The sequence below is a fragment of the Gavia stellata genome, chromosome 6 (genome assembly GCF_030936135.1).
Source record: "Gavia stellata isolate bGavSte3 chromosome 6, bGavSte3.hap2, whole genome shotgun sequence".
NCBI lineage: Eukaryota > Metazoa > Chordata > Aves > Gaviiformes > Gaviidae > Gavia > Gavia stellata.
In genome coordinates this window covers 11,339,014-11,351,532 of record NC_082599.1, presented here as the reverse complement: position 1 = coordinate 11,351,532, position 12,519 = coordinate 11,339,014, and the positions used below count along the sequence as shown (strand labels likewise).

Below are 12,519 nucleotides of genomic sequence, written 5' to 3'. Positions count from 1 at the left end.
TCTCCCTCGCCCCCCCCCAGCAGTGTCTGACTTTGTTTAAGCTGCCTTATCTTTTCCCCACTTAGTTCCTTCTTCCGTTTTCTTTAACTGGGCAGTCTGTTCAGAAAGCTCTTCAGATTTCATTTGTCCTTTCCTTATAACCCATATCTTCTTAGCCAGCCTCCTTGTCCAGCCAGTCTCTCCCTAGCTGTAGCACAGTATTCAGTCTGTTGGGTTTTGGTTTTAGCTCTTATTCTGTAGAATCATTGACCAATTCCCTTGCTAAATCAGAGTTTCAAGCTTTCTTCCTAAATTCCTTGTTGAGTCTTAGAATTAGTTTGGTTTTGGACCCAATGTAGCTCACAGCAGCAGCAGTCCTTGAAAAAGATCTGCTTAACTCTGCTGGTACATGCTTGACCTGCATGGAGCTTCAAGAAAAGCAGCTGCTAAAATCTGAGTCTGAGTTGTGTGCAAATAATCTTTTAGTGTTGTAGCATGGGCAAAATAGACCGTTTTTTACCATCTTCTACAAATCTATGTCTGAGATATAGGGCAGCATCTGCAAAATTTCAAGCACTTGACCTTGGATCCCAAAAAATGGGATGCAAGAACTGTTCAGGGAAAAACTTGCATAATATTTAGTACATTATTTTCTAATTTGCTTCCTGCCTCCTCTCTGCCTTCAGAAAGGGCTCAACTGTTTTTGGCTTAAACCTTGCTTAGTGGATCATCCAGCTCAGCATGTCCAGCGTATTGAATTTCTAAATATGATTGGTTTTGCAAGTCTGAATATTTCAGACAACTTCGATTTTTAGCAAAATAACCATCTCTGTCTAGTGCTTCTCATGATTATATTAGGTAAGAGTGGATTTGGGTACATGTACTATCAATGAGACCTATGTAGAGCTTTCCTGAAATGGAGTATGAATTCTGTGTCTGTTATTTCCCAAAAGTGAGGCTATTTGTGTGTTTTCTCTTTTGTATGCTTCTGGAGATAACATACCTTTGTATTAATTTGAGTGATTTTGATGACAGTGGTGATGTTTTGAAGAGGATGTAATTTTTTTTTAACAATCTTGACTTTGTTGTATGTTGTAATGTTTTAACATGCATTTTTTTTGTATAGACTGAGATACAAAAATATATTGCCATGACAGTGCAAAACAGAACTAACAGTGTATTGTAGCTTAGTCCATAAAAATGAAATTTATACCTTCTTTTTTGTTTTAGTTTTGTTGGAAACTGTGAAATTGATTTGGAGATCAAGAGATACTTCTGCAGAGCTGGTGTGAAAAGTATACAGGTGAAATTAAGTTTTTTTTTATTTTGATACTGAGTCATCACTGAAGCATTATTTTCTGATGAAATAGTTTATAAGAAAGAACCAGTAATTGTGTAGTTTTGTTGCTCACTATTTTTTTCTCAGTTGCATAATACTGATATTGCATAATAATTTCAGTAACATGACTTAGCTGAAAGGGTAAATTCCTTTCAGATGTAGAACTGTTTTAAATATATAACATTTTCTACTGTAAAAGATGGAGATAATTTCACATCAAGCCAATGTTCAATGTTCATGGAGCTTAAAATTTTGTTTTATTTAATATTTCAGCATTAGATGCAATTATCAGTTTAGATGCAATTATTACTATATAGTCTTGCCTTTTGATACTGTTTCTCAGATTTTCTTAACTTTCTGATAACATGTCTCTCTGTCTAATGAGGAAATGCTTTTTGTGTGTGTGTCTTGACATACCTATAAGCATTTACCTACTTTTGTTCTAGTATCTGTGGATGCCATCATATTGGTTTGTGCCACATTTGTTTACATTGAGCCATATAAATAACCTATTTGATATTTTTAGCAAAATTACCACTAACATGACACAGCATCATGTAGATCACGGTAATGAATTTGTAAGTCCAACTGTTTAGTGCCTGTGTTGATTTTTTTGGGTTTGGATGACATGTAAAACTATATATATATAAAATTCTTCCATAATCAAGAACTAGAAGTGTGAGCATTGCCAGTGAATAAATTTTATTTAAAACTTGAACTAAAGTCAATTCCATTGCCTTTTTTCCCTCCCCTTCCACAGATCCATGGCACTATGAGGGTTATCCTGGAACCACTAATTGGAGACATGCCCCTAGTTGGAGCACTATCCCTTTTTTTCCTTAGGAAACCTGTAAGTATTTTTATCTCTGTTTCTGCACTTTTTTAGAGTGCTGATGACAGTAGTCAGAAAATGATGGAGCAGGAATTAAGAAGCAAAAGTAAAGAATTTGGGAAATTGCTACCATTTGGTTCAACTTTCCCAGAAAAATAGTGGACAAATTTTATGAATACTAGAAGAAACCAAGGTAATTACTTTGGAATTATGAAGTGTGTTTTGTCAAAGCTGTCAATTTTTTCTTACAAGTCTTCCTGATAAGGGAAGATCAATGGATACCATCTAAGTTGTTCGTAAAAAGGCTTTTGTTACAGAATCACAAAATCACTAAGGTTGGAAAAGACCTGTAAGATCATCAAGTCCAACCATCAACTAACACCACCATGCCCATTAAACCATGTCCCGCAATGCCACGTCCACACGTTCCTTGAACACCTTGTTGCTGTTTCTTATGACAGTCTGCCGGTGAGCACGGTCTAAGTTAAAATTCCACAAGATCTGTGCAAGGTTGTTTTGAAAACCGTGCTGGTGTTAACCACAAATTAAAATCAGAATTGGGTATATTCAGATTACCCACTACGATGATTGAAGTTTTTATCCTAGACAGCAGGTGGGCAATTTCCATTACATTTACTAATGACCCAGGTATGAGAATGGATGAAGCACAGAGTGAGATGGAATTGGAATTCAAAACGATCATGACAGTAGCAGAAGTTGGAGGGGGGAGAGGGTGTCAGGTAATTCAATTGGAATATGTGCTAGGCCAAAGTGCACATTTGGGCAGGAGTAGTAGCGAAGCAAAGGTAAACCAACCAGGTGTTGCTGGTATGAAAATGATATAACCAGATTAGCATGTGTAAACAAGAGGATAACCCACAAGATGCTTTCAGTTTTAGGCGCAGCACTTCATCAGTATCAACAAAGATACTGACCAGTTGGAGAGTATCCAAATACGAAGTTGAGTATAAACTTGACCCTTGAGGACAGACCAAAAGAATGGGAACTGTTTAGTTTAGAGAAGACTGAGGAGAATGTGTTCTTCAAAAATGTGAAGGGCTCTTATGGAAAAGAAACACACAATCTATTCTGCATATCCATGGCAGATAGGATAACAAATAATTGCAGCAAGGAAGATTCAGGCTGGACAAGAGGGATGAGGGAAGGCCTGAATGGTAGCAAAGCGCTGCAGTAGGCTGCCTGGAGACACTGTGAATCTCTGTCACTGATGTCTCTTAAGAACAGATTGGACCTGAATCCATTAGGATTGACATTAAGTATAGCTCTTCCAGAACCATTCACACAGACAGGCTCTTGAGGTTGTATCCAACCTAGTGACTCTTGGGCATTCTAACTGGCATTAGCTAGAAGCATTGACCATGGCTTAATAAGAGTCAAAATACTTCTTAGTAATTAAGAAAGGTTTTAATTTTAAGTAATATAATTATGTACAAACTGAAATTACTTTCAAGGTATTACAGTGTTTGTATAGGATTCTACTGTGTTTTACCACCTTTTTTGTAGGAGTAACTGATTTCTTTATCTGAATGAAACTGTGATATACTTTAGAAATCTTTCCTAGGGTTCCCTCCCTGTTCTTTACTCCCCAAACAACAATGAAAGTGGCTGGGGATTTTTTGGCTCAGCCAATATCAATTTGTAACATGGAGTCTGGCACCAAAATGATGTTCGTTCTTGTAGGATTCAATAACGTTGTAGTCTTTCCAGACATATTTAAATTCTCTTGAATTAAGAGAATTAAAGAGAATGATTCTTAGCTCACTGAAGAGGAAGAAAACTTCTGCATCTGAGTAATTCAAAGAAAATGAGCTAAGGAAGGTTTTCTGAGGCCACAAACTTTTCTGAGTTCTGGCCTATCACAAATTACCTGGTTAGTTTTCATGAGAAGCCGTGTTTTATATGGCTGTCTTGCCTTTTCATGCTGAAATAAATATGATCTTTTAAAAATACAGTAAGTGCAAAGTTTGAAACTAATACAGTTTTTGAAAGCTGGGAACCTGGATGGTGTAGTCATACAATTTCAGTTCAACACTTTGCTCTGCGTTACAGTGATAGTTGTATGTCATTCAAGTTGGCGGTACGATAAGGCACTATAGATAGTGGGTTGTTGTACCTTGGAGTGATTGTTTCACTTCAAAAGTTGTGGTCTGAATCTCGCAGGTAAGATTAGCTGACAAGCACCAGTATGTCTGTTGGCAGCTTGGGACAGCATTGGTAGAAGAACAGAGGCTAGATAGTAAATGTAATTGTCAGTGTCTGAAAATAAGTAACAAATACTCTACAGTTTAAATTGAATTAAATCTTACAAAATATGACATTAATTCTAGTCTCCATTTTACTGCTTCCAGGAATTTTCTTTTTTAATCTATAGATGCATCAAGAAATGTTCACAGATGTTGCAAAGTCCGTACAACAGTCTTATTTTAGAAAAATATAAAGGAGAACGTAATATGCGTTACACACTTACTGGTGGAAAATTCTTTTTCTGTGTGTGTAAGACAGTTTCAGTGATTTGAAGTTTGATACTGCTTTTAATAAGTATCAGTAAGAGAGCTTAATAGAAAATGTGAACATCATGGAAATTCTTATACTACACAGACTTCTTCAAAAAAATTGTTTCTATCTCTAACTTGGAAGTATATTTTCCATTGGAAGCTTTTGTTTCTTGGATATGTTCTAATTCAACAGTAAAACTTGTGATGTCAAGATTTAACAGTTACATACCATGCTAGGTCATAAATTACAAATATATGGGTTTAGGCACTTCGAAACAGTCTCAGATTGATCATCTTGGTTTCCTCAGCAGTCTGCAACTCTAAAAAGTTGATCTAGTTTTCAAGGTTTGGAGGGTGGGATTGAGTTCTTTAGTTCAACAGCTTTAGAAGGTATATTGTTAGTTTCTTCAATGAAATCACATTCTTGTAACACACTTCTTTTGAACAAATGTCCTATGATAAATTTTTGCTAACTTGTTGAAAAGATAGGCTTATATGGGTGTTTATGTATGGCCTAGGAAAAACTTATGGTGTCACTTGCATCGTTTATGTGGCTTGTTTCATCTGTCTAGAGAAACCATGTGTGCTTGGGTAGTGGGAATGTAGAGTTAAATCTTAGTAAAACATGCAAGACTTTGGAAACGTTTTGTGGATAATTTAGTGAGGCTTTTTGTAAAAGTGGAATAGTTCATGCAAAACTGATAAAACATCATTGCTCTTATTTGGAAGGGGTTGGGGAATTACATTGGGATGAACCAAATTTGGATTTCCACACATTTCTTTGAAGTGAGTGTAAACATTAGGAGATGTCTGCTTAAGTTTTGTCTCATTTTTACCCTCTGGCTGAGTGGTATGAGTGTAGGGCATCTGTTAATATTCATGTTTATACTAACAAACTAAGCAGGACCATGACAAGGATTCAACAGTGCCTTATGGTAGTCTGCACTGTGTAATGGTTAGCATATTATTTTGCTATTTAGTGCTCTTCCAAACAATTTCCAGACTCAGTACAGTGCCCAGCTCATTACAGGGACCATCCAATAAACAAGTTAAATGCACTCTATTTTAGAGGCGCAGGGAGAAGAGTTAGCTGTGTGGACACAGGCTTTACATTTTTTTTCTACAGGAATGACCTTTCTTCATTTTGTAGATGTGGTTTGTGTTGTCTCTCTCAGTTCTGTTTTGTATTCACTGAGAAAGAAAACAGTGTACAGTCCTTCAGCAGAAGCCATTCTGACACTGTGCTGGAGCCGTGAATCAATGCAGTATGTCTGGACTGCTTTCCTGGGGTACCTCCTGCAGCTACTGCTTCTTTGTTGCTCCTAGGGGAGAGGTAGGAAAGCTGGCAGGGGATAGGGAGGGAGAGATCAGCAGCAGGCGTGCTTGTAAGCACTTCCTGATGCTTCCTCTGTTTTGCCAGCATTGTGCTTTGGTAGCATTTGTCTGAACATTTCATTTCTGGTATTCCTGATACCTCTCCAGTCAGCTTTTAGCTCCAGTACCTGTGCCCAGTCCTTTCTGTCTCTGATCCACTCTAAGTGCCATGCATTTGCAAAGTGCTTAACTCAGACAACTGGCACCTGAGATAGTAAACTGAAAATATATCAAATGTCATTTGTGGTGAGAAGCTTTCTGAACTTTGGGAAAGACTTTATCTAGAGTAATTTTGTCTTTATTCCTACCCCCATGCCACTTTTTTAGGGGTCTGGTTGACTCAGTGGGACAAAAACAGATGGGAAGTAGACTGGAGTATGAAAATTAAAAAGTCAACCCCTCCCCAAAAGTATTCAGTTACAAAAATATTAAAAGTGTTTTTCACCCTCCTTTCATTTACAAACTAAGTTAGCGGTCAAGGTCCAAGCAAACTTAAGGCTGGATTGTTCAAAAAAACCGTATCTTTGAATCAAGTTGTTCCATAATTTTGATAGTTATACATGGATGTTTAGTTTTTTTCCAAGCAGACTTCTCTCCCCAGTGCAGTGTGTCGTCTTGGTGTTTATTTTTCTAACTTCTGTAGAAAAATGTGGAATAATGCTTATTATAGCAATAACCAAATTCTGTCTTACTAGAGAGCAAGTGGCTGCAGCCAAGGAAAGCTTTTCTTCAATATTTTTGTCAGAAGAGAAGAGGAATTAGTTGGCAGCTAGCATTACATTTTGTTCTCATATTTTCCAGTCTAAAGTAACTGGCAACAATTCCTCCTGCTCTGTGTCATCTGTTTGCTGGCCTTATTGACTATATAAGGCAATGCTGCCTAAATTAATAGTTCTGAACATACTTGTTTAATGAGTTTACCAGTCTCGTATTTCTGAGTAATGCATAAAGGTTTTGATGCTGCGAGAGTTCTTACTTTATATTGAACTTTCAAATACTGTATTTTGTTATTATTGTGAAGAAGGTACTAAAAGTTTCATCAGCTTATAAAATATGTCCAAATATGTAAGAGATTTCAAGAGAGAGAAGTATGTGCATTCTGATGTTTTGAAGTAGTCTTTTAAATCTCTGCGCTTCAATGCTAGAGAGAAGTTAGCACTGTGTAAATAGTCAGGATTTGTAAGGTTTTTCTCATTACTTCTCATTATGTTAACATTATGTATATTTATCATATATTCTGCTTCTCTAAGTGTAGTTATCTTTTACTTTTAGAACAAAATATCACATAGTTAATTATTTTGATTTTTGGTTCAGTTATAGAAGTGTATGTGGCTTATAGCTGTACTGCAGATCGGTAATTTTCAAAAGCTTGTTTAGTAGCATACTTAATATTGAAGGCATGTCCTAACCCAATCCATTTCTCTTTTTTAAAAAGACCCAACAAAACAGACACGTGAAAATACCAATACTATTGGTATCTATCTACTATATAGATCTATCTATCTATCTATCTATTCATCTAAAAAAACCCAATGGCTGAAAACAGGATGCCTTCCAGGAAAAGTGGGCAACTCTTCCAAACCTCTCATTTTTATATTCACAGTTTTGCCCTCCACTTGCTGACTTAAGCAGTGCTCTCCCTCATTACAGATTGGTTCTGTCCTGTAGTTTTGATTTATTTAATGTTGGTTTAGTTTCATTTAATATTGGCTGCCTTTGGAAAATTCGGTGCTGGATGTGACTTTCAAAATTATCAGTACCAATGAAAATTAGACTCAAAAGGAGTGCTTGCACCAAGAATGAGTTCTAGTGAAATGGCTGGAAAAACCCATGAAGTAGTTATGTAGAATGCAGAAGAATGTTGTTTTGGTTTGCTTTTAGTTGATCAAAAATGCCTTCAGAACATATGAGACTGTTGGTATTTTTGCTTCAAAACTTTTTAACCTCTTTTGAAGGGGTTTGTGGAACAGCTGAAAAAATTCTGAAGCGTAGGTACTCTTATAATAGTTGTTAAATTAGTCTTGTTGCTTATAAAGTGAGAGTGATTTTCAGTGTTACTTTGTATGCTTATAATTTGCTATAACTTACATTTTTTTAATTTTTAATTTTGATAGCTTTTGTGATGTTTTAAGGGCCATCATAGTTGGTGCTTCCAAAGTACCGTATTATTGTCTCCCTGTGCCCTCCCATTCAGTGTTATTGTCTCTCTTATACCAGCATTGAAACTTCTGCTCCTGAAGGAGGCCGGTTAAGGGATGTAAGCTGGCGGAATATTAAACATAATAAGTGACTAGTTTCGTGTCCTTCAGATGTATTTTAGCATCTTGAGCTGGCTCACAAAGGACTCAGGAGAGTGTCAGTAGTAGTGTGAGGGCGTGAGCCAAAATGCAGGACTGGTAGAAGGGTAGAAAGCAGTAGCAAGTAGAGGGAATTGGCTTGAACTGTAGCTTTGAGTAGTTGACACTATGGAGAACAGCAAGATGTACTGGATTTTTGTAAGACCAACTATGATCCTTCTTCTGATCACCTTAACTCAAAAACTTGCCTGCTCTGTCTCTTACCCCAACAACTATACATCTTATCTCTATAGCAATTGTCTCACTTAAATCTTTAGAGAGTTACAACTGAAAAACTTACTACTGTTAAACACAACTCCTGTGCAGAGATATGCTGTGTTTCCTATAGCAATGATGAAAACCAGCGTGATTTCTACTTTCTATGGTACTGTATAGTCAAGCTGTGTTTGAGCGGCTGGGGAAATACCCTGGATAATGTTACTTATTAAATTATTACAATAACATTAGCACTTTAGCACTGTAGTGGTAATGGGCTGTGCTCTACTAACAGACATATTGTACTGTGTTTTTGCATGACCATTCACAAGTGAAAGAAGAGGGCATGTTGGTCCCCTTCTTATAAGAAACTTCTGAGAAGAAATGCAATTTATCCCATGGAATTGTGTCATTGTGCCCTGTAGCAGAGCTTAAATTTGTCCTGCAGAAATCTTATACTTCCATAACTTGATTACCAGGAAGCTGTTCATCGGCATTACTTTGTGGCTTCTCTTCTGAGAATTAGTAGTGCTTATGGCAGCCTAATCAAGCCACAAGGTTGGCAGTGTTTAGAGGCTGCCTTTTGTGCTGCTGTGAACTTCAGTTATGACACTGTATATTCTACATTCCAGTACATTCTTTTCCCTTTGTAAAAGCATCTAGGGTATTGAGAACACCAAATATGTAAAAATGCTCATCAGTTTTTAGCCTACCTTTTCTTATAGGCTGCAGGGATACATATTTTTTAAAAACTCTTTCGATGTATGTGTTCCATTAGCTCTCAGTACAGAGCCTTGATAAGACACAAATTTCTTGGTTTTCAGGGAGGAAATATAATCTGTTTTCACTGCTCTGAGCAGAGGAAAAATTGAAAGAGCTTTGAGTAACATGACACACATACTACTTCTCCAGAAAGTGTAACTGGTGTCTGAAATCCTGCTCTAGGCCAGTGAGCTGGCTGGTAAGAGTCTCTGCAAGGCATATCACCTCTCTCAGTTGCAATGTGTTGTGGAAAGACACCGCATCGTTTCTGGCTCCTGGCAGAGTTTCACTTGGTGACAAATTCTGAACGCAGTCTTTCCAGTGCCCTGTTAGTTCTGATGCAGAGAACCAGCTGGCATTCCCTGAATTTAGCTAAACTAAGAGAATTACGCATTGGTCAAAGAGGTGACAGAGAAGGAAATAATATTGTTAAGCTATTTTGGAGATTTATAGGCCTAAACTTTTTTTTAAGTATGGAATTTTTTTATATTCAGTGCTTCATAAAATGATTCCTCAGCTGGCAGTCTTTTGCTTGCTCCCTTTTTCTGCATAGGGCTCTTCAGTTTGACAGGGTGGTGACATTGCTTTAACTTACTGTTGGAACCACAAGTTGGGGGGTCATCTTCTTCTCCAGCAAGTCATAGCATGGTAATGCCCAAAATGTAGAATGAAAATCCTTGTTATTTGGCTGGACTATGGCTGGAAGGGCTCCCTCTTGCGTATCAAGCAATACTGTAGATATTGACTACTTTCTTCTCTCTCTTCTGTGAGTTTGTCTGCTGTCAGTGCTGTTTCTGTATTACTGCAGGTATAAGCTTTTTTGCCTGAACTTTGATGTTGCTTTTTGGAAAACTCTTCTTTTCTTACGTTACAAAAGTGTATCTTATGCTGAAGTCTGTTTATGTTTGGAAGCCAAAAATGCAGACTTGAAACAACCTTATTGAGAGGAATGAGGGGGTGATGGTGGGGGAGAATACCAAAACAAAAAAAACGTGAAAAGAAAAAAGCATTTGTCACTAATATCTGTAGACTAAGATTAGAGAGTGTGTGTTACTGCAGTGATATCAGTGTGCTTCATTGATGCTGGGCTCTTCTGGTAGAACTGGAAAGGAAGCACTGTGTATGTAGTGCTTCCTACATTTACACTGTCAATGTAGCAAATCTTGTTTGCAAGGAGAACTCACTTTCAAAGCCCAAATAGTGAAAGCTTGATTTATGCCAGTAGTTTGAAGGCTTGTATTCCTTCCAAAACATTTAATGGCTTAAGATTTATTTGCAAAGCTTTTCTAATAATCCTGTAACGTGCTTAGCCTTAGTAATGTTTTTTAATTTCTTAGCTCCAACTTCGAATGGAAAAGGATTTGTCTTTAACATTTCTGAAATTAACTTCTGTCTTTGTATTTATTCCTGTACAATAAGTGGATGAATAGAAGTTTCTGATATTATATGTACTAGTTGCATTTCTTGTCTAAATGGCCACTCTTAGTAGCACTGTTTTTTCAGTGTCCTTGTGTAATTATTTTCTACATGCCTCATGGTCCTAAGGACTGATGACAGAATGAATTGGTAGCCTGTTTTTGAGAAGAGGTGCGTAATAATCAAAGTATTGATAGTAAGGTTGTACCATAGGCACTGTACGTGTTTTATATGCTGTGTTGCAATGTTTTGAAATACTTTTTGGTCACATAAATTGAAAAGCTTTCAGTTCTCAGTGGTATCTCATAGGTTGTTCTTTTTTTTTTGTTTGTTTGTCTTGGGTTGTGGCAGTTAATACAGAAACCACCATGATATATGTTTCAGTCTAGTGTAGGAGATATTTCTCAATGCTGAATTTCAACATGCATTATGTTGCTCAATTCATTTAATTCAGTTAGGAGACAGCATAGGACTTTGCCGTGTTAACTGCTGTATGCAATATGCTAAACAAAGCATGAAAAAATCAAAAGGAAATGCAAATATTTTCTCATTTTCTATTTATTCTGAAAACATTAGTACGTAAAACTATTAAATATGGGATGCGGGTATGAACACCTCAGGATAGGGACCACTTTTTTGAGGTATTTATGGTGTGTATTTGCCTTCTAATTTGCCTATGAATAAAGAAAAATGGAATAAATCTTGTAATAAACTGGGTTCTTTGTCTTAAAACAGTATAAAATTATTTATTGCAGAGCCTTGGTATCCTACATAGATTTTTAAAGTGTGATACAATGTCATATCAAAACTTGTGACTGAACATGAGAACCAGTCTGAAAACAAAAAAGTTGTGATTAGTCTTATCAGGTACTACCAGGCTACTTGTATGTTATATTACTCAAACATTTGTGGGTTTGCAGGATTGAGGAAGTAATAGAAAAACAGAATTTATTTATGCTAAGTTGGACTTTTCATCCTGGTTCAATTACTTATTTCTTAACTTTTTTTCAGAGTTAAGATGAGCATGAGATTTGAGAACAGGTACTAATAATTTGCACCATTAATTTTCAAAGAAGAATACACTGAAACTACCTTCAGTTCTCTTAAATATAAATGTTCGGTGTGTTCTAGCTCATAGTTTGTTGTTGCAGAACTGTACAAGTAAAGCTTACATACCAACGTAAAATAATCCATTTTACAACAAACTATTTCTAACGGTTTTTCTTTGCATTTGGAAATTAAAAAACTGATAGCTTTAAATTGATATTTGTGTAGAAAAGAAATCACAGCACCTTAAAAAAAAAAAAGGAAAAAGAAAAAGACTGTTCAGTGCACTGTATGAGTATTAGGTAAGATCTCATCCACTTCTGGAGGGTATTACTGCCACTTAGCCTTGCTAGCATTCCATAAATAGATATGCCTTAGCAAACTGAGCCTCCCACTTACCCGAAGAGGATCTTTTCCAATCCAGTTGTTAACTGTGCATTCCCTTGCTGAAAATGTTAATTACAGAACTGTTTTCCTAATGTGTGTTAACCTCTCGTGCACAACTTCTTGTAAGTGCTTGGCTGACAGCCTGATCTATAATTGATAGAGGCATTGTATGCTAATAGAAGATAAATTTGAAGGAAGAAAGGCAGAATTTTTGTGTAAACACTGGCTCTTGAGCAAACTGGATGAGGGGTTTTAACCTTCTTTTTGTCTGTTTGAAAATGAGCCTGATAACCTCTCAAAAGCATTTTCCAATAC

The 12,519-nt window shown here is 36.6% G+C and overlaps 1 protein-coding gene across 1 annotated transcript in view; it reads left to right on the top strand.

Annotated features, from left to right (window-relative positions):
• ESYT2 (extended synaptotagmin 2) overlaps positions 1 to 12,519 on the top strand; it is an 89,453-nt gene that overhangs the window by 38,429 nt on the left and 38,505 nt on the right. The window contains exons 5-6 of the mRNA XM_059818633.1: positions 1,210 to 1,282; positions 2,079 to 2,168. Of these exons, the coding sequence (XP_059674616.1) occupies positions 1,210 to 1,282; positions 2,079 to 2,168 (163 nt within the window). The remainder of the gene's footprint in view (positions 1 to 1,209; positions 1,283 to 2,078; positions 2,169 to 12,519) is intronic.